The following is a 22,238-nucleotide window of genomic DNA, read 5'->3' as shown; positions in this document are numbered from 1 at the left end:
CTCACTGATGGCAATTACGGAGACAATCCTCCTTGAAGAATTACGCCAGGATCTCCTTCTTATTGTCGCCCAGGTACCGACTGACAGGTGATCAATCCTTCAGTGTCCGGCTACCTTGATCCCCGGTGGTTTGTCGTAATCTTTTTGGATCGCCAGCCTCTCAATGGCTCTACGCAGATAGACTCCCCACCGAACAGCTATACCGCTTGGGATCTTCAAGAATGGGAACCCAGTCGATCACTGGGTCCCTGCCACTGCTCAAATGCTCCAGCCCAAGTAACCAGGTGCTATATATATATATATATATATATATATATATATATATATATATTTATTTTTATTTTTTTATATTTGACCACCATAATAAAGAAAAAATAATGAACAAAACCACTACATGAATATAACAAATATACATAGAATTTTTAAAGGGCAACTTCAGCCAAAACATTTTAATTTTCACCTCAAATTGGTACTTGGGTGAACTGGAGAGCATGACGTCACCACCCCTCTCAACCTCGTCCAATCGGAGAACATTTTGTATTCATTCAGAAAATGTAAAGCATTGTCTCAATAGTGCCCATACTGAGCGGCTGACCGCCTGTGTCCAGAATACAGCAGGGCCGCCACTCAGCATGGAACCCATGAGCAAGTGGAGATCACTGGAGTAGTAGTATCTAATTCAGTAATTTCCAGCTTCAAGGTGCATCGGGCAAGAATGGTATATACATATAGGTAGATTCAGGTAGGGGCGCGCAAATCTAAGGCGGCGTAGCCTAGCGTGTTTACACTACACCGCCTTAAGTAAGAGAGGCAAGTACTGTATTCTCAAAGTACTTGCCTCCTTACTTAGGGCCGCGTAGCATAAATGTGGCGGGCGTAAGGGCGCCTAATTCAAATGTGTTGGAGGGGGGCGTGTTTGATGGTAATGAGGTTAGACCTTACGTTTTTTACGTTTTTTTTTTAACTGCGCATGCGCTGGGCGCCTACATTTCCCAGTGTGCATTGCGGCTACGTACGCCGCACGGGCCTATTGATTTCGTCGTGGACGTAGACAACGTAAATCCCGATTCGTGGACGACTTACGCAAACTACGTAAAAAATTTGAATCTCGCGGCGGGAACGGCGGCCATACTTTAACATTGTTATTCCACCTAATAGGTGGAATAACTTTAGGCCTGCTAATGCCTTACGGAAACGGCGTAAATCGACTGCGGCGGCCGGGCGTACGTTCGTAAATCGGCGTATCACCTCATTTACATATTCTACGCCGACCGCAATGGAAGCGCCACCTAGCGACCATCCAAAATATTGCAATCTAAGATAGGACGGCGCAAGCCGTCGTATCTTAGATATGTTTAAGCGTATCTCTGTTTGAGCATAAGCTTAAACATAGGTCGGCGTAGATTCTGAGTTAGGTCGGCTTATCTACTGATAAGCCAGCCTAACTCTACCTGAATCTACCTGAATCTACCTAATAGTTACATTGGTCCACGCTGGATCAGTGCAACTGCATAGAAATATCCATACCTAGAATTTTCCGTAAGAAATGTAAAGGTTGAAGTTCATATAAAACGCGGAATACCTTGTCATACTGACATACGATTACATTGTCTGTGTCAAACATGTCCGGGACTTCTTGCTCACTCACATCATCTCCAGAGTTTAATGGATCCTGTCCAAAAAAGAAATAACATGCATTTAACAATTGAATGGGAATGCATTTTAAGCTTTCTATCTGGATAGAGTGGGGAAAGGTTTGAACCCATCAGTTTTTTTTTTTTTCATAGCCGATGTCCCATCTGGTTAACTTTACTCTTACTCTATTTGTCCTGGTGGCCATTGTCACTGGAACTAAAAAGGTACTTTGTGTTGTCTCTTGATCAGGAGTAGAGGTAAATTTTATTCCAGTGGCAACTCGCTAAGAGAAGATTACGCTTACTAACTGAAATTTCCTCTCACTTCCGGTTGTGATTTGAGACAGGATGTGAAGGAAGATTCCCCCTAACAGGACACAGGCAGTAAAAAAAAAAAAACACAGGTGTACTTTAACCACTTGATGTCTGGAAAATTGTACCCCTTCATGACCAGAGCATTTTTTGCTATTCAGCACTGCGCTACTTTAACTGACAATTGTGCAGTCATGCAACACTGTACGCAAATAACATTTATATAATTTTTTACAGACAAATAGGGCCAGATTCACAGAAAAAATACGCCGGAGTATCTGCTGATACTCCGGCGTACTTTCAAATTTCCTGCGTCGTATCTTAATTTGTGATTCACAAACAAGATACGACGGCATTTGGCTAAGATCCGACAGGCGTACGGCTTCGGATCTTAGGATGCAATACTTCGGCCGCCGCTGGGTGGAGTTCGCGTCGTTTTCCAGTGTCGGGTATGCAAATTAGCTTTTACGGCGATCCACGAAAGTACGCGCGTTCGTTACATCGTCGCTAGTCGGTTTTTCCCATCGCAAAGTTACGGCTGCTATTAAGGTGGTGTAACAATAGACAACATGTTAAAGTATGGCCGTCGTTCCCGCGTCGAATTTCAATTTTTTTTTTTTTGCGTAAGACGTCCGGGAATACGAAACGACGTAACGCACGTCGCCGTTCAAAACATTATGTCGGGGCGACGTCATTTCGCGCAAAGCACGGCAGGAAATTTTCGCACGGAGCATGCGCAGAACGTTCGGCGCGGGAAAGCGCCTAATTTAAATGGTACATGCCCCATTTGAATTAGGCGGGCTTGCGCCGGACGGCTTTACGTTACACTGCCGTAAGTTTACACGCAAGTGCTTGGTGAATCAGGCACTTGCGCTGAAAACTTGCGGCAGTGTAACGTAAAGACGATACGTTACGCCGCCGCGATTCTTTATGAATCTGGCCCATAGTGTTTTCCTTTAGTGGTATTTGATCACCACTGGGTTTTTTATTTTTTTAACATATAAATGAAAAGTTAAAAAAAATTTATATATATATATATATATATATATATATATATATATATATATATATATATATATATATATATATATATATATATATATATATATATATATATATATATATATATATATGTATATATATGTCTTTGTAATAAAAAAAATCTCAATAGGTATATATTAATTGGTTTGTGCAAAAGTTATAGTGTCTACAAACACATGAAAAAATGGTGCAGCCCTTTGTGAAATGGATCATTTAGTGTGACGTATTGTTTAATTATCCCAGCTTGCACTCCTATGCCCCGCACACACGATCAGATTTCCAGTCTGAATAAACTCTGATGGGTTTTTCCAACAGGATTCGCTCAAGCTGTCTTGCATACACACAGACGTACCAAATTCTGACCGTTCAAAACGCGGTGACGTACAACACTACGACGAGCCTAGAATAATAAAGTTAAATGATTCTAAGCATTCGTCGAATTGTTTCCGAGCATGCATATTTTTTTCTCCGTCAGAATTCCATACAGACGAACGGAATTTCCGTCGGGAAATAAAGAGAACATGTTCCCTTTCCAAGTCCGTCGGAATTTCCGACGGAAAAAGTCAGATGGGGCACACACACCGTCGGAATATCCGATGAAAAAATTCCGTCTGACTTTTTCCATCAGAAATTCCGACCGTGTGTACATGGCATTAGTGGTGAGGATACAGGTGTGTTTACAAGGACTATATGGGGAATTCAAAACAGCCCTAATGGTACTTTTCTGGTGGTAGTTCACTTTTAGTGATTGTAAAGGCAGAAGTTTTTTTTATCTTCATGCATTCTATGCATGAAGATAAAAATCCTTCTGTGTGCAGCAGAAGCCTCCCTCAGACCCCCTAATACTTACTGAGCCCCCTCTCTATCCAGCGATGGCCAAGAGTGCCTCAGCCTTCCAGGGACTCTCCCTACTGATTGGCTGAGACACAGCAGCAGCGCAATTGGCTCCCGCTGCTGTCAAACTCAGTTAGCCAATCAAAGCAAAACCAACTGCACAGAGTAGGTAAGTATGACCTGTTTGTTATTTAAAAAAAAAAAGAAAACAGACTTTACAATCAATCACTTAGTCAACCTACTGCACCTAATTCAAAAAAACATTTGGCCAGTGTTGGTAACATTACCAACGCGTGCGGCAAATTCAGGTAGTACCAACTATCGTCACTTTACGAACGTCGCTATAGCAGCAATCAATTATTAAAGAATTACCAACAGATTGGGAAACAGATGTACACCAGTATTCAGAGTGGACAGTACTGGAAGCCATCATGTGCTGTGCGGTGCTATAATGAAGGTATTTGGCACAATTATATTACAGAAACACAGAGGGCCAGATCCACGTAGATCGATGTAACTTTAAGCAGGCGTAGCATATCGTAGTTACGCTACGCCGCAGCTACTTTGAGAGGCAAGTGCTGTATTCACAAAGCATCTATAGTTACGGCGGCGTAGTGTAAATGTGTCGGCGTAAGGGCGTGGAATTCAAATGACAAAGATGTGGGCGTGTTTTATGTTAATTCAACTTGACCCCACGTAAATGCCGTTTTTTTTTTAACGGCGCATGCGCCGTCCGTGGGGGTATCCCAGTGCGCATGCTCAAAATCACGTTGCAAATAGTCAATGCTTTTGACGTGAACGTAATTTACGCAAAGCCCTATTCGCGAACGTTTTACGCAAACGACGTACACAACGGAAAATTTGACGCTGGCCCGACGTCCATACTTAACATTGCGTACGCCTCATAGACCCAGGGGTAACGTTACGCCGAAAAAAGCCTTACGTAAACTACGTAAAAAATGCGCCGGCCGGATGTACGTTCTGAGAATCGGCGCATCTAGCCAATTTGCATACTCTACGCGGAAATCAACGGAAGCGCCACCTATCGGCCAGCGTAAATATGCACCTAAGATCCGACAGCGTACTAAGACGTACGTCAGTCGGATCGAGCCCCCATTCAGTCGTATCTTGTTTTGTGGATACAAAACAAAGCTACGACGGGGCACCCTAGAAGTTACGCGGCGTATCAATAGATACGCCGATGTAACTACTTTGTGGATCTGGCCCACACGTTATACATTATATTCTACTAGAGTGGATTATAGGATTTTACAAGCATTTTAACTCTGTTCACACCGGGGATTCCTGTCAGGCAGGGAGAGATCGGGGGAGAGAAGACCGCACATTACATGGCAAGACCTACCCCGAAAATAAGCCCTACTGTGTCTTTTGTTGCCAAAATTAATATAAGACCCGGGCTTATTTTCGGGGGAAACACGGTATGTGTGGATTTTAGAGTTCTGCTACAGCCCAAAAACATAATGCTAGGTGAACTGACCCTAGTGTGCACCCACCTCCATTTACTGTATATTTAACAGTAATTGGGTTTTCCACTACAGGATCCTCTGGGGCGGGGACTGCCACAAATGGTACTATGCTCTTTGTACAGGAGTGCTACATAAATAAAGACTGAACAACACCTTGCAGTAACAATTTTATATTTACAGAAAAGAGCTAATGCTGCATTTCTAGTAACTAAACATTTAAAAATGGACTCGCAAAACCGCCATAAAGAAGTCGAACATTATTATGTGTAATGGACTACAAAGGTCAATTGTTTGCTCCATCAATTTGCTGCGGTTTTTTGGAAACCAATCCTACGTCTGCACAATGAATTCATTAATTTTGCTAAAGGAAACACGTAATTTAAGTTATGTGACAGCGTAAAGCAGAACCGTAGATTTAGATGCCTTGAAGAGACACACTAAACACATTTGAAGCTGCCTGAGACAATTGCGTCCAATATTACCCTGATTTATAGAGCACAATTAAATCGATAACATTAATTGATTCCTCAAGATGTGTCAGCACGACGAAAAAAAAAAAAAAAAAGAATCAATGAGAAGAAAAAGCACCAAGGTATGCCTTCAATTTGACAGCTTTGTAATAAAAATATATTGTATAACACATTCATAGCCCTAAGGCTTATAGAGATAGCCAGACAGACATAATTACATACTGTTCATTCCATATCAAAATGCAAAGAGTTTTTAGCAATGTCAGCTTTACTTAATTTCACCCATTCCTATCTGCTTCTAAACAAACTAGACATTGTGTCTCTATTGTACAGTTCTCAAGCTGCTCCTACATACTGATGAATGCAAGTGCTTACATGAGCAAGTCCTAAATGACAGCATCCTTGACCAACATCTAATCATGATTTCTGGGCACAAGGGAAAAAAACTTAAGTGGTCAAAGATTGAATTTTATACTGCTCAACTGCACCAATTTATAAACGCAAAGCTCAAACCCAGCTTTTTACAACCTTTAAGCCCAGGGCAGGGCCGGCCCTACCATGGGTAAATTGTCACCCACCCCCCCCCCCCCGCCATCCCATTCTGCCAGCTCAGCTCCACTGTGGGGCTATTTGCATGCCCGCCCGCTCCTCCTGACCATCTCTGCAGTCTCTGACCCTCGCCTGTAGTACGTTTTGCAGTCTCTGACCCAGGGCCGGCCCTACCATGGGACCCGATGGTACCATTGTACCAGGCGGCACTTTCAGGGGGACGGCAAATTGCCGCCCGCCCGCCACCCCATTCCGCCAGCTCCGCTCTCCACTCCACTGTGGGGCTAATTGCTGCCCCACCGCTCCTCCCGTTCCACTCTCCGCTCCACTGTGGGGCTAATTGCATTAATAGAGCCATAACAGGTCCTTTTTATACTCCGATATACATGTCTAGAGCCATGATAGGTCCACTTTAGTTATCATGATATAAAATAATGCATGTGGGGGCCTTTTGGTGGGCGTAATTTTTTTTTTGGGGGGGGGGGGAGCATTTCATTCTTGGTACCAGGCAGCACAATGTCTTGGGCCAGCACTGGCCCTGGGAAACCTTTGAAATAATTTTTAGGTTCTTGAGGAACCCCTGCTTAAAAAAATAAATAAAAAATAAAAAGAAAAGAAAATGGAGCTACAACTCATTAGGGCTGGGGAAAAAAACGATTTGAAGGTCAAATCGATTAAAATTTTCAGCAAATCGATTTTTTTTGAGTTTTGACACTGCGCCGGTCCTGAGGAGCTGTGGGCAGGAGATTTTAGGCGAGGCCGCGGCTTCGGCCTAGTCCGCGAGGCCGGACGCCACGGACTAGGCTGAAGCCGCGTCTTCGCCTAAAGACTTCTGCCCACAGCTCTACTCTACAGGACCGGCGCCTTGTCCATCAAAAAAAAAAAAATGCAGATTTTTTTTGGGGGAAAAAATCGCCCAGCTCTACAACTCATTGATAATGTTAATATACTATGAGTTGTAGTTTTTTTTTGTGGCGACAGGGGGATATCTGTATATTCACAGAGGTGGATTAATGTGAAGATATTTTCTTCATTCATAGAGATATCAAAAATCGCTTTTTTTTTGCACTGTTCATTGGAATTCATAAGGACACTGTGTGCAGGGCTGGTGCTACCACTAGGCAAACTAGGCAGCCGCCTAGGGCGCACTGCAACCTAAGGGGCACGGCCACTGGCATTTCTACTCTCTTCTCTCTACAGCAAGCAACTAAGTCTCAGCACCAGCAGGCAGCTGCCATTCCGTTCGCACATAGTGTCAGAGGCACAGCATCGGCCGAGGACTGTGTCTCTGTCCCGACTGCCGAATGATTGGAAGCAAGCAAACATTCATTGATGAGCACTGATAGGCTGCATTGATGGGTGCTGGTGAGCCTGCATTTGATGGGCGCTGGTGAGGCTGCCTTGATGGGCACTGCTAAAGCTGCATTGATGGGCACTGCTAAGGCTGCATTGATGGGCACTGCTAAGGCTGCATTGATGGGCGCTTCATTAAAAAGGTGGGGTATACGTGGCCAGGGCAAAGGGGGTGGAGTCAGGAAGGGGGCGGCAAAATTAGGTTTTCTCCTAGGGTGTCAAAAATCCTTGCACCAGCCCTGACTGTGTGGAATATGGAGAACATTGCACTTTATTGTTAGATTTACGGCATCATTTTTTTGACCATATTATCCGTGAAAATTTACAGCATATTGCACTTTATATAATTTTTTTTCATATGCACATTGGTTATTTGTATAGCGCTGCATTTATTTTTCATTATTTTGTACCTAATAAAGTGGCTGGTGAGTGTATATTGCTTCATCACTGATACATTTTCCCTTATTCCTTATTCCTCGCTCAATTAAAAAAATCTCAGTTCCATAATTTTTGTAATGTATTCTTTATCCATTTAATACATATTTTGTAATAATAATAATAATAATAATAATAATAATAATAATAATAATAATAATGAATCACCATTGGGCTCCATTCACACCTAGGCGTTTTTACGCCTGAAGCGCTACGCTCACAAACGCCAGAGGGATGAAAATACATTATTTGCTATGGTGACTGTTCACACCTGAACGCCAAACGCCCAAACGCCCAAACGCCCAAACGCCTGTCGCGCGAAGCTCAAACAAGTCCCGGACCTTTTTTTGTCGCGCGAACAGCGGCGTATTTGAGCGTTTCCATTTCCCATAGAAAGTAATGGAAACGCTCGATTCAAGCAACTTGCGCGACAACGGGCGTTTGCTACGGGCGTTTCGTTGCTTTAATCAATAGAACTTGTCGCCCATGCAGAAGATTAAAAAAATCTACCAACATAGCAACAAGTGATGAAAAGATGATAATTTTTCCTATTGGCTAAAATAAAAAACGTCGAAGTACAAAAACGTCGGACAACGCTGTATGCAAACGAGCAAATAAGCATGAATACGCGCGACAAAACGCCGGAAAAAAACGCCCAAAAAAACGACCGATGCTCAGGTGTGAATGCAGCCTTGCCTGTATCCCTGAACTGTGTGATTATCCCTCCATATGTATTCCCTTCATGGCCCCAAGTGAAGGATGTGTGTTTGCACTTCCAATAAAACATTTTTATCCAGTCCTTGGTTGGAATGATTTAGCAAAGGCTGCATAACTTTTGAAGATGTAGGAACTGTAAAATGAGTACGGTACTTTTCTAACCGATATAAATATACCTACCAGTGAATATTCCCAGTTTATTTTCTACCTGTCCCCAACTAGTGATCTACTTCTCAGCGGTAGATCTCCTGCTATGCTCAGCTCCCTGCTGTTCAGGTTTAGTTTATCTATAGAATATGCAAAGAGTATATAAAATGTAACATAAAAGACGTTTGTGGAATAGTATGTGGCAAGGTCTTAAGTTTGTCTCGTTTTATCAGCGATATTTTCAGAGAATAAAAAATAAAAAATTCAAGTCACAAAAACAGGAGCTAAATAATAGTCACTGATGATCTATGATGTTTTATTGCAAAAAAAAAAGAGAAGGAATCTACCTCTTCAATTATGTCAATCTCGGGATCCTCATCATCACTGCTACTGCTGGTGGAGTTGTTTGAGCCGGAATCTTCCTCTTCCAGAGCTTTAAGATCTTCTGTGTCAATGATGCCAAGAAACTCATTTTCATCAACGTCCCTGACGGTTCCAAGTTCTTCCTCAGAGGAAGTATCTCCAGTCCCATCAAGCTGAATTATGTCATTGTCTCCGGGAGAGAGCAGGTCCTCCAGGGTGGATACCTAGAAGAGAAAACAGCAATGTGCTCATCCCTTGAAATCTGTAGTTACATAGGGCCAGATTCACAAAAGAGATACGACGGCGTATCTCCTGATACGCCGTCGTATCTCTGTGATCCACCTGTCCTAACTATGCGGCTGATTCATAGAATCAGTTACGCATAGATAGCCCTAAGATCCGACAGGTGTAATTGACTTACACCGTCGAATCTTAGGATGCAATTCTAGGCCGGCCGCTAGGTGGCGATTCCATTGCGGTCGGCGTAGAATATGCAAATGACTAGTTACGGCGATCCACGAAGATACGCGCATTCGTCGCAATTTCTTACGTCGTCGCTAGTCGGTTTTTCCTGTCGCAAACTTAGGCCTGCTTTTTCATGGCTTATCTTTAGAACACCCATGTTAAAGTATGGCCGTCGTTCCCGTGTCGAATTTCAATTTTTTTTTTTTTTGCGTAAGACGTCCGGGAATACAAAACGACGTAACGCACATCGCCGTTAAAAAAAATGCCGGGGCGCCAAAATTTCGCACAAAGCACGCCGGGAAATTTCCTAATGGAGCATGCGCAGAACGTTCAGCGCGGGAACGCGGCTAATTTAAATGGTGCCCGCACCATTTGAATTAGGCGGGCTTGCGCCGAGCGGATTTACGTTACACCGCCGCAAGTTTACAGGTAAGAGCTTTGTGAATCAGGCACTTACGCTGTAAACCTGCGGCAGTGTAACGTAAATGGGATACGTTACGCTGCCGCTGCGCAACGTAAATGTACCTGAATCTGGCCCATAGTTATTCAGAATAAAATAAAAAGACCTCTCCATGGTATTCAACCAAAAGAAAAATAAAGTAAAACTAAGCATTATAAAGAACTCTAAACCTGCATCTTGTAGGCAGTTAGTGGTTAACACTACCCCCCAGCCAGGAAGTTGGGAGATAATTGTTTCCCGCAACTTTCTTGGTGGGTTTTTCTTGGGCCGACCCTTTGGTACTGTGTGCTCTAAAAAGGGACGAAGGCCACCTTAAAGCTGAACTCCACCCAAAAGGGGAAGCTCCGCTTGTTTGCCTCCCCCCTCCGCTGCCACATGTGGCACCTTTCGGCAGGGACGGGGGAGTAGGTAAACAAGAAAAAGAAAGAAAAAAAGGTGCACCAGCCTAGTGTATTACCATTAAAGCAAATTTATTGGAATAAAATATACAAGACCTACTCACAACTGTGGTAGAAAGAATCGCAGTAAGAGGCTTTTTCCACACAAGCTGCAGCATGTAGACCTCGAACTATACTCCAACCGGTCATGGAGGAAATGAAGAGGGTCACAAAGCTTCTTCATCAGAGCCCAGCAGTGTGCTACCCTCTGAAGACCCCCTTTATATACACACACACGCCCACATGACAAAGCAAGCCGTGGAGAACCTCCCAGGGATCATCTAGACTCCTCCCACCCAAATGGGTGGTCTTGCATGCCTGACAAGAGGCGTAGTAATAGACAGCTAGAAGGGTGGACATAACATGTAATAATGACAATGAAAATAGTAGATATATATATATATATATATATATATATAAGAAAACCAATAGTGGTGATGGTGATAGCCAGTAATAGTAATCATGATAATAATAATAATAATAATAATAATAACCATCACTTCATTACTGGGCACTTAAACCCCCTTCGTGCCTAGACCAATTTTCAGCGCCAATGCATTTTTAATGACAATTGCGCGGTCTTACAACACTGTACCCAAATTATATTTTTGCAATTTTTTCCCACAAATAGAGCTTTCTTTTGGTGGTATTTGATCATCTCTGCAATTTGTATTTTTTTGCGCTATAAACAAAAAAAGACAGAACATTTTGAAAAAAAAAAAAATATTTTTTACTTTTTGTTATAATAATATCCCAATTTTTTTTTTTTTTACGATACGATACGTATTCTTCTACATATTTTTGTTAAAAAAAATCGCAATAAGCGTATATTGATTGGTTTGCGCAAAAGTTATAGCGCCTACAAAATAAGGGATAGTTTTATGATTAATTTTTTACTAGTAATGGCGGTGATCTGCGATTTTTCTTGTCAGGCCTGCGATATTGCGACAGACATATCGGACACTTTTGACACAATTTTGGGACCATTTACATTTATACAGCGATCAGTGCTATAAAAATGCATTGATTACTATATAAATGTGACTGGCAGGGAAGGGGTTAACATGCTGTACAAGGGACACAGGTTGGTCTCCTCTCTCCATGACAGGACGTGGAGCTCTGTGTTTACACACAGAGCTCCACGTCCCTGCTGTCCCCGCCGATCGCGGGTACCTGGCGGACATCGCGGCCGCCAGGCACACGCATCGGCATCTGAGCGATGCGCCGGGCACAATGTTTACTCGCTGCGCGCCCCCAGCGGAGCGCGCAGGTAATGCACATAAAAGGACGTCCAGGGACATCTACCCGGCACTTGAGAGCCGCGCTGTGGATGTCTTTCGTCTATAGTGCGGCTCTCAAGTGGATAATAATACTGCCAATAGTACCAGAACACTGGCTTAGCCAGGTAGATGATATTAGGTATTAGATATCCATGCCCTGTCACTAACAAAACTTCCAGTCACCGTAGAACTTATGGTGCCACTGTACAGATGTAAAAATATATATCTAGCTCTTAGCTTGTTTTGGAGTGATCTGAAAGGGACATCGCTTACCTAGATGAAAAAGGCTACGACTGTAGATCAAACCACAGTGTCAGGGTCTATGGCGGCGATGGTATACTTCCGCAAGAGGCAGTGCTTGGAGCGCAAACAAACGTGTCAGCGCTCCACGTTGTTCGACGCCCAGGCCCTACATCATCGCTACAGAGCCAGCCCGCCTCGCACGCTGGTTTTGACAGGTACCAGCTCCCACTTCCATCTGAGTTTGCCACTGCAAACTCAGCCAGGGGGTTTGCCCCAATCCTCCTTCCCCTGTAGCTGGGCCATTCACAAAGCGCAACACGCTTCGCAGTAGGGAAGACACAAGGCTTCACTGCCGATTTCCCTTAGCCAAGATGGCAGCAGCAGCACCCGAGAGCCAATTGAAAAATCGGCTTGAGTGCAGACACCGCTGGATTCATGGACAGGTAAGTGCCCAAATATTAAAAGTCAGCAGCTACCGTATTTGTATTTTCTGAAGGAGCCTGGAGCTCCTCAACAGGTCGTCGATTTTCCACAGACCAGCATGTGTAAGAAGCCGTATATACTGTACTGTATACACATGGCTGAGCGATAAACTAAAACAATTTCATTATAAGGGAATATACAGTACAACATGGGTGCTCAACCTGTGGCCCTCCAGCTGTTGCAGAACTACAAGTCCCATCATGCCACAGCCTTTGGGTGTCATGCTTGTAATGGTCAGCCTTGCAATGCCTCGTGGTACTTTTAGCTCTGCAGCAGCTGGAAGGCCACAGGTTGAGCACCATGCAGTACAAAGCGTGTGGAACACTGGAACAAGTGCATAGAAAAACAAGCGACCATGTTGAAAAATACCGTATTTATCGGCGTATATCGCGCACTTTTTTCCCCTTAAAATAAGGGGAAAATCGTGGGTGCGCGATATACGCCGATAGCCGCTTCCCGCGCTCAGTTTGAATTGAGCCGCCGACATATACCGAGTGCAGTACACTCGGGTACATTCGGCTAGGCTCGGCTTCGCTCGTGCTCACGCATAAAGGTCACAGAGCGTGAGCACGAGCGAAGCCGAGTCTTGCCGAATGTACCCGAGTGTACTGCACTCGGTATATGTCGGCGGAGGCGTTCGAACTGAGCGCGAGAAGCGGGGACTCGACTTGAGGCGCGCGCTGGAGAAGCCGGAAGGACACCACCGAGGCCGCAGACGGACGCCGGACCGGACGATGGACGCTGGGCAAGACACCAAAACTGTAAGTAATACAATCTTATAACTTTTTTTTTTACAGGAATTTCGGGGCAACTTTAGGGGTGCGCGCTATACGCGGGAGCGCGCTATACCCCAATAAATACGGTAACTGTACGTTCTCTACTGTTGATCGAAGATATTATCAGGGCCGTCTTTACCGCAGGGAAAATGGGGCAGGTGCCCTGGGCCCTGTCACTGTTGGGGGCCCAAAGAGACCCCCTTTAACCACTTCCATACCAGGTACTTACGCAGCTTCCCGCCCAAGCCAATTTTCAGCTTTCAGCACTGTCGCACTTTGAATGGCAATTGCGCGGTCATGCTACACTGTACCCAAACAAAATTGGCGTCCTTTTTTCCCCCACAAATAGAGCTTTCTTTTGGTGGTATTTGATCACCTCTGCGATTTTTTTTTTTTGCGCAACAACTAAAAAAAGGCTGAAAATTTGGAAAAAAAAATACGTTTTTATTTTTTTCTGTTAATTTTTTTGTAAATAAGTTTTCTCTTTCAATTACGGGCACTGATATGGCGGCACTAATGGGCACCGATGAGATGGCACTGATGGACATCGATGAGGTAGTACTGACGGGCACAGATGAGGTGGCACCGATTGGCGGCGCTGGTATGCGACACTGATGGGCACACATAGGCGGCACTGATGGGCACACATAGGCGGCACTGATGGGCACACAGGCGGCACTGATGGGCACACATAGGCGGCACTGATGGGCACACATAGGCAGCACTGATGGGCACACATAGGCGGCACTGATGGGCACACATAGGCGGCACAGATGGGCACACATAGGCGGCACAGATGGGCACTCATGGGATGCACTGATGTATACTTATGGGTGGCACAGATGGGCACTGCTAGGTGGGCACTGGGCATGGATGGGCACTGTGGGGTGGCGCTGATGGACACTGGGGTGGCGCTGATGGACACTGGGGTGGCGCTGATGGACACTGGGGTGGCGCTGATGGACACTGGGGTGGCAGCACTGATTGTTGCCAGTCAGTGCCCATTTGTGGGCACTGACTGGCATCTTTTTTCTTTATGCTTTTTTTAACTTTTTTTTTTTCTGTTTTTTTTGCCCACCCTGGTGGTCCAGGGTGGGCATCCCTGGTGGTCCAGTGTGGCGATCCGAGGGGGGGCTGCGCTGATAACCAATCAGCGCGAACCCCCCCTGTCAGGAGAGCCGCCGATCGGCTATCCTCTACTCGCGTCTGTCAGACGCGAGGAGGAAGAGCCATCAACGGCTCTTCCTGTTTACATCGTGATCAGCCGTGGTTGGACACGGCTGATCACGTGGTAAAGAGTCTCCGCCGGAGGCTCTTTACCGAGATCGGAGATGCAGGGTGTCAGACTGACACCCCGCATCACCGATCGCCGCGATGCGCGCCCCCACGGGCGCGCGCGGCATGAAATCCTGCAGGACGTTCTGGAACGTCCTGTCAGGATTTCATAACCACTTCCCGGACGTAAATCGGCCATAGGCCGGGCGGGAAGTGGTTAAAAAAAAAAAAAAAAAAAAATATTTTTTTTTTTTTTTTTTTTAGGGGTCCGGAGGCCCCCAGGGCCCCAGATGGCAACCCCCCATTTTTTTTTTTTTTTTATAAAATTTTTTTATTTTTTTTAATATATTTTTTTTTTATTAAAGGGCTCAGAGGTCCCCATGTGGCAAACACCCTTTATTTTTTTTATAAATGTTTATTTTTTTATTTTTGTTTATATATTTTTTTTTATTGAAGGGCCCAGAGGTCCCCAGGGCCCTGGATGGCAACCCCCTCCTTTTTTTTTTTATAAACGTTTCTTTTTTATATATATATATATTTTTTATTTTTTATTAAAGGGCCCAGAGGTCCCGGATGGCAATCCCCTTTTTTGTGCAATTTATTTTTATTAAAAAACAAATTATTAAAGGGCCCAGAGGTCCCCATGGCCCCAGATTGCAACCCCCCTTTTAAAATATATTTTTTATATATATTTTTTATTTATTTTTTTCTTTTTATTAAAGGGCCCAGAGGATGACTACACCCCTTTTTTTATATATATTTTTGTTTATTTATTTTTTCTTTTTTTGTAAAGGGCCCCCGCTTCTAAATTCGTGGCAGCCCCCCCCCCCCCCTGCTTCTCAATTTCAGGCTGCAGCACCCCCCCCATCCCAGTTCTCTGCTCCAGGGGGCCCATGCCTGAAGCTGTGTAAGTGGCCCCATAATTCCTGATGGCGGCCCTGTCGCCCGTTAAGCCCCTGTGCTGCCCACAAATCAGGCTGAAAATCATCAGCGGCACGCAGCCAGTGACAGTACTGCTTCCCTTCCCAGTGTTTTAAAATGTACAGCACCCCTGGCTTCCCTTTAGACGCGCACTTCTCCCTTCCTGCCACTGGGTGCTGCTTGTATATAAAAGTGAATTAGAATGTAATTTTATAACATCCCCAGTTTGCTCTTCCCGAGGCTGACTTCTTCATGTCCTGCTCCTCAAGGTATGTCACTGTTTGCTAATCTATATTGTAAATAGAAGTTTTCTGTAGAGTGTGCCCAAAGTCTTTATAATATTTGATGATTCACTGCAGGTCTGGTCAGTGTTTTAAAAAGTTCCTCTATTTTACACATGGCATGGCATGGGGGTCACAGCACCGTCTGTCCATTCTGCTTTAGCACCATGGGACCCCATGCCATGCCATGTGTAAAATAGAGGAACTCTTTAAATCACAGACCAGACCTGCAGTCCAGGCTGAGTAAGGCCTCAGAGCACATGGCATTACTGTCTGTATTTAACTGCTTGATGGGCTTATTTTGGGCCTGGCTGGTTCACATGTATGTGTTTTGGCGGCCCACATTTGCGCAGGCATAGCAGCCCATTCATTTGAATGGGCCGCCATGCCTGCGTTTCCTGCAAAGAAAAGTGCATGCCTCATGTAATAGGCTGCGCACACGGCACGTCTATGCCCATCAAGCACTGAAATACAGCACTGTCTGTCCATTCTGCTGTCTGCTGTGACTTATCTGCAGTTCCCGCACTGTCAAACTTGCTGCATTTTTAGACGTTTAGGTCACGCTTTTAAAAACACAGTGCGTTTGTGTGTGCAGGAACTGCAGGTAAGTAGCATGGCGCAAAAGCAGAATGGATTTCAAGGCAACTGTATTTTTAAAATGCTGAATGCACCTTTTTTTCTGCAGGAAACAAAGGCATGGCAGCCCATTCAAATCAATGGGCTGCTGTACCTGCACAAATGAGGACCGCCAAAACATACATGTGAACCAGCCAGGCCCAAAATAAGCTGGAGGGGGGCCCAAAAAAAAATGTTTGCCCTGGGCCCAAACCATATTAAAGACGGCCCTGGATATTATAGAAATAGGATGTGGATAATTATTGACCCGTGTAAAATTATGAAAAAAAAAAAGCCATGGAAATATATGAAATATACAACAATACAGCATATCAACAAGATGTTCTTTTAAAAGCAGCCAGACATCTCTAGAATCCATCAACAGATTATATGAACACAGATCAGAGATGTGTTTTATTATATTTTACACAAATAAAACAATTGCTCAATCTTTCCTGGCATCACTATGAAAGTTTATAAAAAAAAAAAAAAAATAATAAGTTCAAGTGACGAATGTGGAGGCCACTGTAAAAACAGACCCTTCACCAGATACATGGACATATAAGAATAAGTTGTATCTCTAAAGCTACGTGAAGCCAAAAAGCAGTCCAGTTTAAGGATTAAATAACAAAATTTTGTACAGACACATAACACATAAAAAATAAATAAAAAAAAGCAATAAAAAGGTAAATTGGAAAGGATAAAGATTTGTTACAAGATAAAAAAAAAACAAAGCTGTAGAAGATTAAATTATTTTTTGTGTTGGGTAGACAGCCAGTGAATGTAATAGGGGGGGGGGGACAAACGACTAGCTCATTATGCCTTTGCCTAAAGGTTTCCCTTTTGTTTGTTTTTTGGTGGGGCATACAACCACTTTAACCCTTCACTGAATTGGTTAAATAAAAGAGGACCCTGAAAGTGGACCCGAACTCAAAATATGTGAAGCTTTTCTATGTTCTAGTGAACATTAAAGGGGTTGTAAAGGTTTGTTTTTATTTTCTGAATTGGTTCCTTTAAGCATTGTTGGTTCACTTACCTTTTCCTTCGATTTCCCTTCTAAATGTTTTTTTTTCTTTGTCTGAATTTCTCACTTCCTGTTTCTCCTCAGTAAGCTGTTCTGGCTGACTAACCCCCATGGATGATGGGGGCAACCTTACTGAGGAGAAACAGGAAGTGAGAAATTCAGACAAAGAAAAAAAACATTTAGAAGGGAAATGGAAGGAAAAGGTAAGTGAACCAACAATGCACTAGCGTAAAGGAACCCATTTAGAAAATAAAAAACAAACCTTTACAACCCCTTTAAGAAATGTTAGGCCCCTTTTCGCATGAGTGGACCGATTGGGTCCACTTCTCGTTTTTTTAGGTGGACCCGATCGGACCCTCCATTGTCTTAGGTGCGGCGGGTGTAAACAGTCATGTGTCTATTTACTAGACATGTGCATTAGTTTTCGTTAGAATGCATTTTCGTCCGAAAATCCGTTTTTTTTCGTTATCGTTTTAACAAACGATAACGAAAGTGCAAGAAACGAAAACCAAAAGATCCGACATAAAAAATGCTTTATTTTCGTTTGAGCACCAATGCAAAGTTGGTGTTATTTGTGATGTAAAATATTTGCCGTAGTATACTATTCTGTGATTTTTTTGGGCATCTGTGTTTTACAAACACAGCTTATGATCCAAAGTGGTATTTTGTGAAACAGGGGATATAAGAACATTCTAGGCCTTCGTCTACAGAAAACTCTGATAAGAATTATAACATTCCACGCAATAGCATGATCTTGGGCACCAAAAATTCATACTTCTTTGCAATGAAAGCTACTTTTCCATGTGTAGGAAAACATGCCCCAATGCAGAGTGAGGGTTGGCATTACCCCAAGGTGAATCCATAGCAACAGTGAAAAAAGTCATGAAAAAAGTCATGACATTGATGATGTGCGCCAGTCACTTTTTGAACTTTGTCAAGTCTTTTTCAAGTTATTTGCTCCACCTCATGGTAAAGGGAGAGCTAGGGTATAGGTCCCCTCCAGTATCAGGGCTCCAGACTGCACCAGATTTCTCTTCTATCCAAAGGAGTGCCAGGATCCTCTGAGGGCAGACACCAATCCCCCTCCAGGACTTCCATTGACTGCCTCTCCCACCTTGGGTGCTGTACCCCTCCTCAACCAGGCAGGGTAGGTTAATGAATTCTGAGATCGGTCCCAAACAGTCTGTGGCCTGCTTAGCTCAAACCATTGCACATACCTCCCTAGCTCACAGCCCTGGGGAAAAAAAAGAGCTCACCACTCACCAGGCCTCTCCACAATCATTTATATCCTCCCCCACCAATCACCAATGGCCATGAACAGCCTAGTATTTGCCAGAGAGGACATAAATGCTCAACGGCCCAAAATTGTCATCTCCCCCATAACTATTGCCCTGAGTGATAGTGACAACAAGCTGTTACAGCAGCAACCTAGGGGAGAAACCAAGTGACACAAAAACAACAAACTGGCCTGCAAATCTACTACCCAGGACAACAAAAAAAAATGACTAGACACCTCAGGGTGGCTACACATGTTTTAGATAGACAGGTGATCCCAATGTCCCTTTTTCATTGTACATCGTCTGCTGCAAACAGATTATAAATATTGCAAAGATTTCAAAGTACAACTTCTTTTTTTTCTTTTTTACGAGTCAGTAAAAAGGCACAGGAAGCAAACTTTTTAATGGCAGAACGTATTGGCCGGAAAAGAAAAGGGAATCCAGTTTGTAAGAATCTAATAATACCAGCCTGTAAAATTATAGTGAGTAAAATTCTAGGACCAGATACAGTAAATGAAAGTAAAAAGGTTCCACTCTCAAACAGTATGAGAAGTCCACATATTGGGGACAACAACTTACCTATCCAGGTTGAGCCAACAAACCTCACCTATGCATGCCATGTTGTAGCAGATGTAATGCAGCGTACACACGGTCGTTTTTCGGCATGAAAAAAATACGTTTTTAAAAACGTTGTCATTTAAAATGATCGCGTGTAGGCTTCACATCGTTTTTCGGCTTCTGAAAAACAACAAAAAAAAATTCGAACAAGCTGCATTTTTTAACGTCGTTTTTTAAAATGTCGTTTTTCGGGTTGTAAAAAATTATCGTGTGTGGGCTAAAACGACGTTTTAAACCCACGCATGCCCAGAAGCAAGTTATGAGATGGGAGCGCTCGTTCTGGTAAAACTACCATTCATAATGGAGTAAGCACATTCATCACGCTGTAACAGACAAAAAAGCGTGAATCGTCTTTTACCAACACGGAATCAGCTAAAGCAGCCCAAAGGCGAATGGAACTTCCCCTTTAGAGTGCCGTCGTACGTGTTGTACGTCACCGCGCTTTACTAAATAATTTTTTTAAAACGATGGTGTGTGGGCAACATCATTTTTAATGATAAAGTTGGAAAACTATGTTTTTTGGACATGCTGAAAAACGTCGTTTTTTTTCATGCCGTAAACGATCGTGTGTACGGGGCATACGATTTCTAAATTATGGCAACATTTTGAAAAAAAAAACTTTCTGCTGCAAAGTGCTGCTTGAAGCAAGCAAAGGTCAAGATTTATTATTTTGTCTGTGTATCTAAAAACAAAAGGCTTGCCATCGAACTGATGATGGATCGATTCCAGCTCACTAACTATTCTTACTCTACTGGATCTGCCTTTGCTCTGCCTTTGATACTATAGACCACAGTCTTTTGCGCTCTTGCCTTGAAACCATATTTGGAGTCTCAGAATTGGCTGTTTTTTAAGTTGTATTTTATTGATCGCTGTGATTGTTTCTCTTGGCAGTTTCCAGTTTGAAGTTGGTCCACTTAAAGTGGAGTTCCACCCATAAATATAACATTACATCAGTAGTTTTAAAAAAATGTCATTAGTCCTTTACGAATTTTTTTTTTTTTTTAGATGCCTTTAAAGTGTTGTTGCTAGGCAGAATAGTTAATCTTCCCACTTCCTGCACCTAGGTGCTTAATGCTTCCAAACCTACACCGCACAGACTGCTGGGAATGTAGTGGGTGTAACTTTCCAGGCGTCTGTGCACTCCCCAGTCTCAAAGAATCATGTGACTTGGACAGCACAGGTGCTGAAACCTGATCTGACACTGCTTGTGCAGCACTGAGCATGTGCGAGATTTGCAAGGCTGAAATCCAGGAAGTCATACAGTCTGGCTTCATGATGCCCACACTTAAGATGGCCCCAGTCAATTTCTATTTTATAAAGTGTCTAAATGCTGTAACAACCTAACAAAACGGACCTTAGTTTACAGACTAACTTTATTAGAATATATTAAGCTTGTGTATTACAGGGGTATTTATATTTAAACAGTGAAATTGTGTCCGGAACTCCGCTTTAAGTACAATGTTCCGCAGGGCTCAATCTTGGGTCCCTTACTTTTTAGCATTTACATCTTTCCACTTGGCCAACTGCTTAGATCACATGCGCTCAATTATCACTTCTATGCTCACCACAAAAGTGCTCAAAGATCACTTATCCGGCACTTATAAAAATACACTAGTGGAATGAGAGAGCAGCTGCTATAGTATAAACCAACATTTAAAAAAAAAAAGGAAGCAATCAAAACTAAAATTAAAAAAGTCCTTCAAACTTCAGCAGCGCTATAAGCTTCAAATTGTTGCATAAAAAAAGTAGAGATCTGTAAATCCAAATGGGACCAAAGTTTAAAACAGAACTGTGTTGAATGTTCGATCGTTATCACATCTAGTGCTTAAAAAAGGAAAACCCTAATATTGTCAGAACATATTGCGTTCTTCATAAACAAAATTCTTCAAAGCTTTTGGAGCGGAAAGGAAAAAAGGTTCTGAATGATGTTCTTCAAAAATTGTTAACTTTATCAGACAAAAGGACCAGTTCACTCAAGAATCTTGAAAACATGAAAAAAAAAAAAAAAGCACGTAGATCTTCTGGCACATATAGAAATTTGGTGACTTTGCAAAGGATTTGAAGGAAGAATTCAAGAAAGTAGGCCAAATTTTTGCTCAGTGCTTTGAAGATTAAGAAAAGCTACAGAAACTTGCCGACTTAGCTGACCATTTTCATCACATGAACCAGTTAACAGAGTCTCTGCAAATCCCTGAAGAAAATATTGTGAATTCAAAAAACGACAAGATACTTGGATTTAAAAAGAATGAATCTTTGGAAAACCCATGTTGCAGACATGGGCGTAGGAACCGGGGGGGATGGGGGGGACACATCCCCCCCAGGAAATAATGCGGCGGGGACAGGTATGGTAAAATCCCCCCCAGGTTCAGGGCCGGATTCCGACTTCCATATTAATCCCGGGACAATACAGTGAAACTCACCCCACCTCCGCCTCTACCTGATATTCTACTGGATATTGGTTGCTACAGCCGCCCGGCGTGTAGCAACCAGTGACGTCATGGATGCGACTCCCTGCTCAGCACTCAAAGCGGAGGAGGAGTTAACTTCCTCCTCCTCCGCGCCAAGTGCTCTCCACCATGCTGCATGTCCTCATCCATCGTCTGGCAAGTGCATCTGGGCTGTCAGTGGGGGCCCCACTCACGGCATCCCACACAGGAATCTATGCTGCTTCACTTCCGTCTCCACTGGGCACCTGAGTCTGACTGACCCTTCACAGCACGAGCAGCAGACACCAGCGATGT

General features: G+C 43.4%; 1 protein-coding gene across 2 annotated transcripts in view; it reads right to left on the bottom strand.

Annotated features, from left to right (window-relative positions):
* Positions 1-22,238, bottom strand: part of GTF2A1L (general transcription factor IIA subunit 1 like) — a 97,332-nt gene that overhangs the window by 5,369 nt on the left and 69,725 nt on the right. For both annotated transcript variants that reach the window (XM_040351595.1, XM_040351596.1), the window contains exons 7-8: positions 9,327-9,566; positions 1,583-1,672 (exon numbers count right to left, since the gene is read on the bottom strand). In XM_040351595.1, the coding sequence (XP_040207529.1) occupies positions 1,583-1,672; positions 9,327-9,566 (330 nt within the window). The remainder of the gene's footprint in view (positions 1-1,582; positions 1,673-9,326; positions 9,567-22,238) is intronic.

This window comes from Rana temporaria, chromosome 4, assembly GCF_905171775.1.
Source record: "Rana temporaria chromosome 4, aRanTem1.1, whole genome shotgun sequence".
Classification (NCBI taxonomy): Eukaryota; Metazoa; Chordata; class Amphibia; order Anura; family Ranidae; genus Rana; species Rana temporaria.
Note: the sequence above shows the minus strand (reverse complement) of the source record. Positions and strands in the feature narration are given on the sequence as shown.